Consider the following 14,709-nt stretch of genomic DNA (forward strand, 5'->3'; position numbering starts at 1 on the left):
GCTTCTCATGCAACTTAGATAATAATCATCTCAGGATTTAGCCACTCATAATAAGAGGAATCATGTTGGCCACAAAAGTTAGTTTAGTAATCAACAAGGGAAAGAACAACATACACTATAAAACAGCAAAAGGACTTGGGATGGTAAATATGTATATCCTACAGGCTTCATACGATACCATCCATGTTTATCTCTTTTTCTCAAAACCTTAAGAGCTGTAAATTACAACTGAATAATAACTAACAATACAGGTATAGAGTTAACCTATAAGGCTCTTTCATTGACTAATTGCCTGTTCTGTTTCCACTCCCAATAACTGGCTCAAGAATGGAGCATAAACCAACTTAAGTGACAAACAAGCACTTTGAAGTACAAATTAAGGACAGTAATTAGGTTTTACACACTTGTTCGGGACAATAACAGCATACAACATTGAATAATTTCAGTTGGTAAAGTAATGTAAGGGTGAGTGTGCATGGGTCGAGGCATATGCAAATATTTACAGGCCTTACCGTGCACCTACCTTTTTCATTTTTCAAGGCTTGAAATGGAAAGTGCCAGTGCAAGTACAAGAACAAAAAATTCAACTTGTGTAGTAAATATGACCGGTTTGAAGCCAGGCACTTGATAAAGCTTTTAAGCCTGTTTTTTTTTTTTTGGGGGGGGGTGTTCTGGGCATCAAAGAAGGTGCTTCGGGTTTTGCCTGCAGAAAATTAGACAAGTCAATTTCTGATTGAAGAATTCAGGTAGCGGAAGTGGCAAGAGATGAGATCAGTTTGAAACCAGAATGAAGATGAAAGGGGATTTGAGATGCTACCAGAAAATATAATTTTAACAGTCTCATGAAGTACGTCGTGAATGCTCTTTCCTAACTGTAAGCTTCCTCTCATGCTTGTGCCCAACCAATTTTCTCAATCCAGAAGAGGGAGCTTTTTCCCTTCCAAATTTCAGGTCTTCACCACCAATCATGTACATATTTCCAGCTTCGGGCACAGTAAAATCAGCAGGGTTTCTATTAATGAGGCAGATACCACTCTCTGAACCACTTTTTGGATGGAAGAGAGTGCCAATCATAGTACGAGCCTTATGCTTTTGTTTTGTTGCACTTTCCTTTGGATGAAGCGTCATGGGAAACATCGTAAAATCTGAAGTTCCAAGCGCCAATTTTGACATACTATGAACAGGAATAGATCCACAAGTTGTGTTTAAGCCACTATTTGAAGATATAGTTTTTTGTGATCTGTGGCTTTTACTCTGCCTTTGTGAGTCTGGGCATTTGTTTTTCTCTTTTTCTTGAGACTTAATTGAAAATTGACCCGCAAAATCAGGTGCTTTCTTGAAACTTTTACCATGCTGGAATGAAGTAGGACTGCCTGCTGCAGCGGCTGACATACACTCACAAAAACTCTCAGGTTGGTGACTTTTACCATAGCAATCAAAGGATAGATGTTTCATTGAATTGGTTCTATATCCCCCCGATGCCATGCTCGAAAGCTCTTTAGGACGATGACCAGGAACAAAAGAAGTTTTCTTAACAAATCTTTGGTTTCCATCAACATCAACCGGTGCCCCTGACTGTAACCCTGCATCCATAAGGCTGAGTAAATGCATGGCTGGTATCGTTTCGTTCGAATACAAATCTAATGACCCCGCCCCATTATGTTTGCAAGAAAATGAGTAATCTGCATGTGTCCTTCTAAGGGCATCAGAATCAAACTTCCTACAATGCTTCTCATAATTTGAAGCCACATTCAAGAAGTTCTGATCATCATTTCGGCTCATATTTCCCTTAGGTAGACTGCTGGGGCAATGTGAAAGCACATCTAACCTTGCAATCTGATCTGCACACTTTTGAGGGATGCTGTGCACATACGACATGCTATTCGATATCATGGATGACCATAGGTGAGCTACTTCTTTATTCTGCTGCGGAGCACTCTGGCATGTGTTACAAACTCCCAGTGCCTGCACAGTAGCATGAGAGGACCTTTGCCCGATCATGTTCCCGAGCCGCTGGCAATTTTGAGCGCTGTTTTGCCTGATGGAATTGGTGGCAGCAAATTGGACTCCATTCAATGGCTTCTCTCCACATAGAGGAAAAGGCCTAAAGCCTGCAGGGGGGTAACTTTGTTCCAATTGGCTTATCTTGTACTGGTTTCGGTCTATATGAGAGAAATAATCCACTGACTTCTGTTTGCTGGATCCTACATTATCGCCTCTTTCAAACTTGCCAATTCTTCTGTTTTTAGCTTGAGCTTTCGGTTTATCTGTGGTCTCTTGAAACAGGTTCATCTCTTCATTTCCATATACTTTATTAAGATCCACCCTCTGAATTTTGGTGTTACTGGTTTCTGGAAGCTGTTTATCAATTTCAGTATCAGGAAGACACCATTCATACTGATTCTTTACCATGAGTTCAGCAATTTCCATTATGTCATCTGCAGCTCCTTGCTCAGACACCATTTCAACACGTTGATCATAATGTTTCCTAGCAACTGTGGCATGGTCCAGAAACTCAGTTCTCCCATTGTTGCTTATACCACTGAAATCCTGCAAAAGAGATAAGATGGAAAGAGAACAACTTCTCAATTTCACAGAAACAACATGGGGAAAACAGATGCATTAACGAGCAGAATTATTCCTCGTTACTTGGGAAACGTATGCCATAAAGTTCACAAGCTTATGTTAATCAATGCTACGTATATATGCCATCTTCAAAGTTGTAAATAAAAATGCTAGTTCTAACCTTTCATATATAAGATGACAAGAGCTTATATCAGAACCAGAAGAGTCATTAGTGTTTTAAAAAATTCCAAGAGATCTACATTTTGGAGCAAGGACTAAGGAAGCAAAAGATGTATGTATCTTTTTGAAGTTTTATAAATGGTTGAGGAAAAGGGAATGTTTCTGGCTCAAAAGCAAGGATATAGTTGATCTGAAAGTTCCAGAAACTTTATTCTAAACGCTAATCATAACTTGAATAATTCATGTATACCAAAACTGAATGTAAAAAGAAACTTGGTTACAAAGAAAGAATGACCAAATTCAGGGAAAGATCACACAAATGATTCTGCAACAATATCTTATGAACTTATTCTCTTTTCCATTACAAAAGCCAGTTCACTACTTGAGTAACAGAAGAAAAGCTCATACCATTTGCTGCTTCATAGAACAACTCCCAACTTCAGCAGGAGATCTGTGCTTCTGCCTCTCATTCAGGAATGGAATTCTGTATGTGTTTTGATTACTGTTGAGATCAACACGCATTCCCTTCCCAAGGTAGGCATCAACTTGAGATTTAGTTGGAAAAGTAGATTCTCCAGCATGGTTCATGTTTAGATCTTTCCTCCCAGTATCATATTCACTGAGAACACGCCCTTGGCAAGATGATAAAGATCGTAGCCCATCTCTTATTGGAGTGCTACATTTTGTATCATATCTTTTAGCAGGAAAGCAATTACTAAAGGAAAATTGCAATCCTTTTTCAGGTGATGCATCATCGGTTACTTCAAGCGGAACAGCTACATTCCCAATTTGTCTTATCTCTACATTTTCCCTTGAAGTCGGACCTTCTCTGAGAATGCCATTGTTCCAAGGAACTGGAGAAGTTCGCTGAGAATGATCTTGATGCATCTTGCTCTTTTTCCTCAACAAATTAGATTTTTTCTCTGCCTTTGCAACCGATTCAGTAAAGGGATTGAACCCACTGCCTGCAGATGCATCATTTGATTTGTACAAAATAATATCAGTGGCATCACTCTTAGTGGGATCTCCAGGCTTCTTCTGTCTTTCCTTCTGCAGATCTTCTCGAGACAGACGCAAGGATAGACATTCATCAATACTCTGGGTCTTTTTGTTTTTCTTCTTTCCTAGAATAGGACTTCTATCAACTTTAAGGTTGACCAAATTGCTCTTTGCTGGAGTCTGTGAGCTGGTCCTGTTAATTGTACCTTCTGAATCAGAACTTGTGATTCCATAGGCAGTTTCTGCATCTCTGTTGAAGGTCCTAAGGTTTTTATGGCCATTATTTGGAGAGCTCATCAATTCCCCAGACATCCATTCTTCATCCTGAGGCATCTTTCTTTTCCTTCTTCGAGCCAAACTACTCGTGACATTTCCTTGGAAAGCAACCTGACCTTGGGAAGCAGATGTTGAATCCATGTGTATTGACGCATCAGGAATGGTACTAGAAGGACAATCCTCTGTATTCGTGAGATTAGTTTTTTCATCTTCATTTTTAACCAACAATTCAGTCAACAGACGAACCTTACGGTTTTTTCTTCGATGCAAGCTTCCAGACTCAGTTCCAGGTAATACCTCATCACTTTCAGATGATGCATAATCACAATCATCAAATTCCAAAGAAGAATGCTCATCTATACGAATCTTGATAGCATCAGGAACCCTATGAACCGTACTCACTATCCCATGGGATCCGCGACCTTTCACCAACGCCATGCGTTGATTGCAAGCAGATTTTCCAGTTTCACGTGTTGCAGTGGCATCCTTAACTGTGCATTCCACATTTGATTCAAGAAGCTTGACACCGGAAATTTCATTTTCTTCTAAATCAGGATTATGAAGTTGCAGAGAAGCCGCTGTTGCAGAAGAAGCATTGTTATTGCAGCTACTGTTGTTCCAGTTTCAGTTGCAATGCAGGAAAATGCTTAAGCTTATTTATAGGGTCTTTTACTCATGGTAGACATACCTTTTTCATCTAAACGAAGTGCTTGCTTCATAAGGCTAGCAATAACTTCCAATCCAGCATAATTTGGAATTTCCTTATTAATGTTATTTTCTAAGATATCTGCTTGCCCTGGAAAAATAACCAAAACAGCTAATGTTCTAATTTAGTGGTAACGACATGAAGAATGAGCTAGGGTAGAAATATACCTATAACTCGTTTGTCTGCATTTTCCACTTTCCTGTTACTTTTACCACTAACTAAAGGATGACAGGCACTGGTATTAACATTCAAACAAGCAATGGCGTCACATTTTCTTGAGTCAACATTAATCTTTCCAGCCTGCAGCAAACCTGATGAAGACGCCAAAGAATCCCCAAGGGGACAAGAGCCGAAGGATTTCAATTTGCTACTATTATTATTAACATTTCTTTCTTCATTTATACTGCCTTCAGCCCCAGTCTCCTGCTGACAGTTCTGGCAACACCACCATCTGAACTTCGGGACAAGTAAAGGAGGAAGCTTACAGTTTTGTTCTTTAAATATATTCTGGCCACCATCTGATGCAAATGGCCAACTTTTCTTCCAGTCCTTCATGCGCATCTCAGATGCATATCCACTGCATTTAAATCAAAGGGAATTTATGAGGAAGACTTTCAATATGACCATTAACGCGCTGCATATAGCAACTAGCAAGTCTGAAAGTAGTGTTCAAAGAACTATGTATCAGCAGAAACCATTTATAGATATCAAATCTTGCAATAAGTTTACCTCAATTTATAACTGTAATCCCTTTATTAGATGCCATTACATAAATTAGATGTTTACTATACTTTCATATTTGTTGGAGATATGGTCTCAACATTCCATTCTATCTCAAACAATATATTGATAAAGAATAAAATACCTCAGCTAATGAACTAATTTATAACTAGAATATCCAAAACATTTTAATCCATTCCCAAAAATGTGGAGAAAAGTCATCGTGCACTCACACAAACAAGCAAGCAATGAAGATAGTGACGAAGGACGAACAACAGAAGGAAAGAAATAAGTTAATTAATTCTTTCAATAATTCTCATTTTGATAAATAATTTTAAAAGCATTTGTTAGTAAGTAGATGCTATACCCTCCCGTATCAAATGGTTCCACTAAGGAAAGATACCTCCCTCACATAGGTAAACTTACTGCATATAGCCCGCACTCAAACTGCAGCTACCACAAACCCATTTTCAACAACAATGGCAGTATATAGAGAGGTTGAGGAAGTCCAACAAGTATACAAGAGCACTGAATATTAAAGATCATGGCTTACCGAATAGAAAAATGTTCACACTTCCAAGTATCAATGTCACCATTAGCTTTGATAAGATCTATGGATATTGAGTCAATCTTTATGGGTGATTCCATGAACTTGGCGACAAGATTAGAACAGCAACCGTGATGAGTTTCCTCGACCACAATAGTTGTCTCCGTGATATGAGTAACTACTTGATAACACCAACGTGCAACAATTAGATATGCCATGAGCATTGATAACAATACATGGTAACAGTGTGACCATATCCATAAGCTATGTAATCGATATGCATGAAGCTCTAAGATATTAAGTATATCACAAGAACTTAAGCACGCACTTAAAGATTCCTAGGAATTCAAGATGAAATAACAGCAATATAGTAAGATGAGAAGCTGGAAAGCCTCTATATGTGGTGATTTATTACATAAAATAATAACTTATAGCAGTAGACGACTGAATACTATTCAAAGGGAACAAAATTGGAAACCCTAGTTCCTATGAAATCACACATAAATGTGTTCGCAGTTACTGCATTAATGTTTTAATAACATCCTAATAAATTATATGGCAAAACCCATCCATTTATGATACAAAGTAAATCATCAAATTACACCAATAAGGTAAACAACATGTTAGGGTTTTATCAGATAATAGGAACCAAAGTTTTCGATGAAAAAAATTGTATTGTTCATCTCCCCTTATATCAAAGCAAAAAATATAAACTTTAAAACTCACCTCCAAGCCTTCGAGGTTGATATTAAAATAATCCACAAAATGTAAAAAATTATCTAGTGTTTTATAACTATCATAATTCACAAGCTAGTGAACAGTGAACATCATTTCTACCACCACAAAACCGATAAAAAAATACATAAAATATCCATTAAAAAGGTAAATGTATAAACTCATAAAGCAAAACCCAGATGCCAAAATGTCGATCAAAGTCTAAACTTAACGTACTAAACACAGTAAACTAACCCAAGAAAACTGAAATAAACAAAAAGCTGCAGCGCAGCTTAAACTCGTATTAATCAAAAGGAAACAAATCAATAACAAAACAAATCCAGAGCTTTAAATTGTAATTAGATCAGAAAAGAAATACCTTTATTTGAGTTAGGTACCTCTTAAGAGAATCTCAAACCCACCCAGCTTCGATTCTTCACGGCCAGTCGAGAAAATGGTATGAAAAGAAAGAACATTGATCGACCAAATAGAAGGTTGAAACTTTATGAAGAGATCTGAAGCTCGTCGAGTATAATTTGAGTGCGAAGTTATGAGAAACCCTAGCTTAAACAAAGGAGAGGTTTTTCGATTCCTTTAGAGAGAGAGAGGCGAGTAGACAAGAAAGTGTTTTTAATCTTTTGTCCTTGAAAGGAGGGTCTTTGTTGTTGTTGTATTAAATTAAATTTTATTTTATTTTATTTATACAGAAAGTTTAAGAGAGAGAAAACAAATGCTAGTGAAAAAGAACCAATGGGTTTTACCCACGTGGAAGTGAGATTCGGTTTCTTTTCACAATTCCATTATGGGTGTTTCCCTAGATCGGAATAGTGAAAAAGAAGCTCACTGTTAGAACGCGTTGGGGCACGCTCCTGTTCCCGAGCATTAAAAATTGGTAAATTTTCATATAAAGTCCCTTTACTATGTTTTCTTAGATTAGTCTCTTTATTATAATTTAATTATTTCTAGCATCTCTCCTTTTCAAAATGTGTATTTTTTTATATCATTTTCATATATATCTTTGTATTTTTTGTACAATTGGATAAATATTATAGATTATTTTCTTTTTTTATTTCAAATATGAAAAAAATTTATCCAATTATACAAAAAAAATCATGTTATCATATATTTTAAAAAATAAACCACATCAATTAATTTGACTGGATTAAAAAATTTTAACTTTAATATTGAAAATACACATTTTAAAAATAGAAAACTATAGATGATCAAATTATAATAGTAACGTTAAATCTATCACCAATGCACAATACAAGGATTTTATTTGGAATTCGACCTAAAAACCTTTTAATACTTGTCGTATCTACGGTCTCAAAGATGCCTTAGCACGTAAATAACCTTTCATTGGAGCGTGTAATCGTATACGCCTCAAAGAGCGTGGAGTTTGTTTGAGATGAAAACCCTAAGGTTTAATTTCATTTTTTTAATTTCCATGATAAATTTAATGGGTAAGTGTTTAACCCTAGCTAGCCCATCTTCACATTAAAAATGCCGAACCCCCCAAACCCTTGGCTGGCCTACTGAACTAGTTACTAAATTTATGGCATTTAGGGTGTGAATCACATACATTTGGGTTTGGGACATTTAAATCGCCTTCCATTCAATCTCCATAATACATTGATAGTGAAATATTTCGAAGAATATATATATAGATATATGTGTGCAAGCTCATATCGACTTTCAAAAAGAAAAAAGAAATATGTGCTCACTTTTGTTAATTATGACGTATTGGACGAGAAAAAAAAAAGTTGAAATCTTTACTTATAGATTAAGTATATTAAATTCAATTTGGTTGTTGAATTTTTCCAAATTAAAAGAAATCATGAATCCATCTGGAAAGAGTGTCCAAAAATATGCATGATATATATATATACACACGTAAGTAAACATCTTTCCCTATAATATACAATGTTCATAGCTAATCGAATTGTGTTTCTTTTTTACATATCTAGGCTTCGAATAATCATAAGAATTTTGGTTATGTACAAAATTAATATAGGTCAGATTTTATTTGTATTGGCTTCACATGGGATGTGAGATGTGCTATATGCGAACCTCAATTCCTTTGCAGCAACGTTTTGATGTTGTGAATCAGCGAATTGGAGTAATCTTCATCTCTGTAATTGTTCAACAATTGCTTCAAAATCTGATTATCATCACTTTCAAAAATCACCTTGTCATGTCCCCTCTTCCAATCAATGGCGAGACCGTCAAGAGCAGCCCACAACTCTGCTTCCAAAACTGAAGCTATCCTAATGTTGCGGTTAAAACCCCTCTTCAACTGCAGCTTTCCTTGTGATCTGGTCCACCGCCCTATAAGTGTTTAATTAACCCACCTTGGCGGTGGCAAGCTCCATCCACGATCTTTGTCAGCTGATCGAAATTTTGAGGGCAAAGTGTGCATGGCTTTATCATATGTTGATAGCTAATTGAATTTTTTATTATATGTAAAATTGAATTAGGTCAGAATTCTTTTTAAAAAAAAAATCTTTCAACACTATTTTACAAATGTTGAAACTTGAATCCTGCCTAAGAAATCTAAATCCTTACCACACAAATTAACGATATTAATTAGTTTAATGAATGTATGTGAATTTGGCCATTTTCATCTAGTTCTAATCTCATGGTTTTTCTTAGTTTATACTAAAACAAAAGTAAGACAAATAAGATATTTGAAGCTATTAGTTTAGTTGATTTCGGGGTTGTGGTGGCACTACTAGCACATGTTGCCAACTAAAATGTGTAACACTTATTTAAAAGAAACCATGCATATGATATGGATGGACAAAATCATATCAACCATATGTTCCGTCCTACATCAAATTAAAAATACCCAACTCACTTTAATGTCAAAGAAAAAATCAAGGCCGGTATCAATTGTTTTCCATTGATAATGAATGCTCTCCCAATGGGCACTTTATACTGTTTTAGATTCAGAATCTTAAAATCTAAAATCCCTTCTCTTATTTTTTATATTTAGTGCCGAAATAGTGAAAGAGTGAAAGTGGGTGGCTAAGATGGATCCAGTACACATTACACGGTATCCTCTTTATATATATATATATATAGGAGGAGTTTCTGAGTCTGAACTTAGGGGTCAGTGAACCCATTGATATTTGTGTTGAATTTCAGAAAAATTTTAAAAAAGTGTCATAGATATTGAAGATTTGTTGGTCTAAAGACTGAAAAATACATCACCCTTCATGTGGAGAGGGCCCTCTTTCATAATGTTTCTGCCATTATAGGCATATAGACCAACACCAACAAACAATTATTAGTTAAAAAAAAAATTCCTTCATTTTCTTTTTCTTTTTTTCAGGGGAAATTAGAAATGTTTCTTTTGATGACCTAAGTTCCCAAAATCATAGCTGCCTCTTCCTGAAAATATCTGAAATGGCTCCATTATTATTTGCAGTTCTCATCCAAAAAACTAAGTTTGATTCAGAATATATAAAGATAGTTTGGTTAATTCTCTCTGATGCACTATATTTGGTGGATCTGATTGTTTTTCTTTTTTTAATGGAAAAGTGTCATGACACAAGATTAAAAAGAAAGAAGACCCGGAAACTCCTTAAGAGGGGCAGTAGCCCAATCGTTTGGACAATGAGAACCCACCCAATCTGCCAGATTACAATTAGGGTACTAAATTATGACTCAAAAATCTCACTTCAGATTTTGGGTAAGAAAGAAAGCATAAACTTTAAAACAAAAATCTTGTCGAAAAAGTTGTAAATCTCACAAAATCCTGGTTATAATTTTCATGGATATCTCTTTGCTCTCGATTTATCTCAATTTAAAGGAATATATATATATAGGGATTCATTTTCCTGTATATGTAATCTGGGTAAGATGTCAGCTCATCAGCAAAAAGGTTAGTTGATTATATAAAGGGAAAGATATTATCAATGATGAGTTTCTTTTATGCTGGCAAAATGGTAATTGATTTTATTTTGAAACGCTTTGGGACAAAAACCCAGAACTTTTTCTGTGCTCAATTTCTTTTAGAAAAAGAAAAAACCCAGTTCAAAGCTGAATTAAAAATTTCCTAAGAAAAAAGACAAGTGTATATTATTTATATATATATATCACTGTGTAGTGTATATGTATCTACTCATCATCTTCCTACCAGATCTCTTATAAATACATATAAATCTGCGCTAAGATCTGATTATACTTATGATTAAGGTATAAAACTTAGTTTTATAGCTTTCTGCCAATTCTAGTGACTTTGTCTTCTTTTATGCATGCATGCGTCCGCATCTTTGCTTTTGTAAATAATAATATTCCAAGGTTTTTTTTCTTTTATAAATTTGATCTATTAGACCATAGGAGGCTATGATTAAACGGTTTAAATTTACATTTTAATATTGTATAAAAAATGAATATGTTGTATTTCAAAATATTATTAAATATGTTTAGTTTAAAATTAAAAAATGTCATTTTGTATATCTGCTTTAACACTAAAAAAAATACTGAATATATTTGCTTTAATTTTTTAAAAAAATCAAACTACGACTTTATATTTTAGAATATTAAATCCAGATCCTTATTTTTGAATGTGATTCTTTTATCACTCAAAAATAACTTTTCTTTTTCTTTTTAATTTATACACAAAGGAAGTCAAATTAAAGAATTTTTTATATTAGATATTATTTTGTAAATATTTATGATTTGTTCATAATGGGTAAAAAAATCTGAGCGAATTCGTATAAATATCTGTTTTTTTTTGGTAAATTATAAAAATAGTAATTTTTGTTTGTCTCATATTATATTTTAGTCACTTATGTTTAAAATGTTACGTTTTAGTTATTTCCGTTATTGCTACCGTTACCTATCGGTAATCCTACGTTGCAGTCCAAATGGGTTTTAAATGTCAACTTGGATATTCGGTTGCTGAGATGAAAATAAGTTTTTAATTAAATAAATTTAATTTGGACTGCCACATAGGACATTCAAGTTGACATTTAAAATTCATTTGGACTGCTACATAGGATTGCCATTAGGAAGGTAACGGAGTTTAACGGTAGAGTGATCATTTCATAACAAAATGGTAACGTGAATAACTAAAACGTAATATTTTAAACATAAATAACTAAAATGTAATCTGAAGTAAAAAATTTTTTTTGAGGATATATAGCTGTAAGTTATGTAATAATGTTTGGTCGAGATACATTAATTAATGCCCTCTGGGCATTAAACCGTTTGGAAAGACAATTGTCTTTAGGTTCATCCAGCTTGGGGGTTTGTAATTTGAGAAAGGGACAGCAACCTATACATGAAACGATGATGGCACTAAATGAATGTCTGGTTTATTGGTAAAAATTCAATTTTTTAAAGTAAGGTATTAACTTTGAATTTTGTGAATGAAAAAAAAAATAGATCCTTTAATAGTAAAGAAAAAATAATATTAAAAAAATTACTCTTAATTTACAATTTAACTCAATTTTAAAATTAATTATCAAACGCCATTTAGCAAAGAATGATGTCATCCATAACACTTATCGGTAAAGAGAAACTGAATATTTTATGAATTAAGGTGGGTAATTATTATTTTATAAATATTATATTTATAGCACATTTATAATGTAGGTGAAAATATTACATTATTTTTTTTATTTTTTTTCTCTCAATTAAACTCTTTATTTTAATATTATTTGATCTACAAATTTTAACTTATAAATAAGTATTTTTTTCCACCCTAAAAAAAATAATTCACTACACATTTAACTATTCATTTTTAGGGGATGGGCTATGCTCGCATGGAATAATGTTTGTGCTCCAAAAGGAATGGGAGGTCTCGAGGTTTAGAGATTTTCACTTATTTAACTTGGCGCTTCTTGGTAGACAAGTGTGGAGGCTCCTCACTAAGACGGACACACTCTGTTATAAAGTTCTTAACTCTAAATATTTTCCTGATGGAAAGCTGTTCTATCCTAAAAAAGTGGATAAACCATCGTTCACTTTGGAGAAATATTATTACAGCGGCAAGGAGATTAAAAGAAGGCTTTGGGTGGTTGGTGGGTGATGGCAAAAGTGTGGATATACACAAAGACAACTGGGGGTTTGAGGGGTTGAATGGGGACTCTTTTACCTGCCAAAGGGAGCAAGTGGGCGAGAGAAAGGTAAATGAGTTGTGGATCCAAAATAGCATGTGGTGGGACAGGAATAGGGTAAGGCACATTTATGGTGAAAATATAGGGGACCAAATTTGTGATATTCCCATTCTTAGCCATTCTTCAAAAGATGTCATGGTGTGTGTGGCCTTTTTACTACAAAATCAACTTATTCTTGGCTTATTCTCAAAAAGATGGGTATGGGTCCGCATAGGATGTATTGGAAGATGATTTGGAAGTTGAATATTCGGCCTAAAATTTGAGTTTTTGCCTGGAGACTAGGACATGAGATTCTACTTACAAATACAAAAATGACTTCCATTTGGTCTATGGTGAACTCGGAATGCTAACGATGTGGTGCCGACAGGGAGACTCCTATTCATGCCATCAAGGAGTGTCCCACAGCTAGGGGGACTCTGATATATGGTGGGATTGATGATAGACTAGTGCGAAATGAGTTCGAACGGTGTGGATCCTTGATATATGGTGGGATTGATGATATATTGATTGGCTTGAAGCTGCTATGAGAATCCTTGATAAAAAAGCTATGGAGGACTACATCACCCTTATCTGAAATTTGTGGAATAATAGAAACAACTTCACCTTCCAAGGCAAAAAGGAGAATGCGGCCACGATTTGGAACAGAGCTTTGATCCTAAGGAATGACTTCTGGATTTATAACCTTAGAGAAAAGCCGATGATTCCTCCTTAGCCTACTATTCGTAATGGAAGAAGCCGGCATGGGGGTTGTGAAAATTAACGTGTGGATGCGGCTTGTGATAAAGAACAAATGGGACTGGGGATTATTGTGAGGGACGAATATGGCTTTGTGCTGGGAGGTTATGGGTGCACTAAATAGAAGTCTTTTAATAGCGACTGGGCCGAAATCATGGCTATTGTGGAAGGAATTTTTTTAGCGAAGAAGATGAACATAAAAAAAGTTCTCTTTGAATCTGACAATGCCAACATTGTGAACAACATTAATAGTAAGGGGCAGGATATTACATTTATTGGGCAGCGTGCGAATGATATACACCTGCAATTGAAGTCTTTTGAGGCTGCGGCTGTCACGTGGGCTCCTAGAAGCAGTAATAGGATTGCTGATTTCATTTGTAAGTTTGTTCTTAAAAACAATTGCAAGTGGGGACTTGATGTAAACTATCCTAGTGAGATCCATGAGCTTGTTATCCAGAACGTTATTAATGGAAGTTAGGCCTTTTTGGACTGTTTTTGATAATAATAATAAAACTATTTATTTTTATAAGTTTTTAGAGAATTTTCTGTTTACGTTTCAAGAGTTCTTATTTCAGGTTTCGGGGTTTAGTTTTATCTCTATTTTTTTACTCTTTATTTTTATCGTTATAGTGAAATTATCTTTACCTGTAGTTTTTTTATCCTCTTAAGAATGATTTTTTCATAAAAAATATTTGTGTCCGGTATTTTCAATTTCTTTGTTATTTTACTTGTTCATTGTTTAAACGGATTTATCCCCAACATATCTAATAAATTTATAAAAGTTTGATTAAAAAATAAATATGTTTTAGTTTAGATGATAAAATTGGATAAATAAAATTTTGTGATGTTTTGATTTTATATTCTATGTAAGTATTTTTTAGATTTATATAAAAAGAAAAAAATACCTTCGAAATAATATTTATCCCTTGTAAAAATAAAAGATTTTTAAAAAATTCACAACTGAGTTAAAACCTAATTGAGAGTGACACAAACTCAATCAAAACTTTAAATATTAATTGGTATTTTTAAGTCTTAAACAAATTAAAATAAATAAATTATATTGTAGTCGAGGATGCAATAAGCACAAGTAAAACATTAGATTTTATTTGATTATTGCTTAAAGGAAACATTTGGATTTA

The 14,709-nt window shown here is 34.4% G+C and overlaps 1 protein-coding gene across 3 annotated transcripts; it reads right to left on the reverse strand.

Annotated features, from left to right (window-relative positions):
* Positions 1-254: 254 nt before the first annotated feature.
* Positions 255-7,379, reverse strand: LOC107900517 (protein EMBRYONIC FLOWER 1). 3 transcript variants are annotated; one of them, XM_041117184.1, is made up of 7 exons: positions 7,087-7,379; positions 6,000-6,171; positions 4,894-5,303; positions 4,709-4,816; positions 3,154-4,598; positions 818-2,550; positions 255-703 (listed from the first exon to the last, which is right to left on the reverse strand). In XM_041117184.1, the coding sequence occupies exons 2-6, from the start codon at positions 6,092-6,094 to the stop codon at positions 841-843; spliced, it is 3,768 nt and encodes a 1,255-aa protein (XP_040973118.1). In that variant the 5' UTR covers positions 6,095-6,171; positions 7,087-7,379; the 3' UTR covers positions 255-703; positions 818-840. The 3 variants fall into 3 exon arrangements, with proteins under 3 accessions (XP_040973118.1, XP_040973120.1, XP_040973119.1); XM_041117186.1 differs by having other exon boundaries at positions 7,106-7,363; XM_041117185.1 differs by having other exon boundaries at positions 6,000-6,174; positions 7,087-7,363.
* Between the last annotated feature and the right edge of the window lie 7,330 nt (positions 7,380-14,709).

The sequence above is a fragment of the Gossypium hirsutum genome, chromosome A07 (assembly GCF_007990345.1).
Source record: "Gossypium hirsutum isolate 1008001.06 chromosome A07, Gossypium_hirsutum_v2.1, whole genome shotgun sequence".
NCBI lineage: Eukaryota > Viridiplantae > Streptophyta > Magnoliopsida > Malvales > Malvaceae > Gossypium > Gossypium hirsutum.

Bases quoted from the DNA above. Each gene is read 5' to 3' on its own strand.
- LOC107900517 (XM_041117184.1), bottom strand. From the start codon at position 6,094: ATGGAATCACCCATAAAGATTGACTCAATATCCATAGATCTTATCAAA. The intron at 4,817-4,893 runs GTATATTTCTAC...TTATTTTTCCAG, and splicing joins TGCAGACAAACGAGTTATAG to GGCAAGCAGATATCTTAGAA. The intron at 2,551-3,153 runs GTATGAGCTTTT...TCTCTTTTGCAG, and splicing joins GTTCTATGAAGCAGCAAATG to GATTTCAGTGGTATAAGCAA.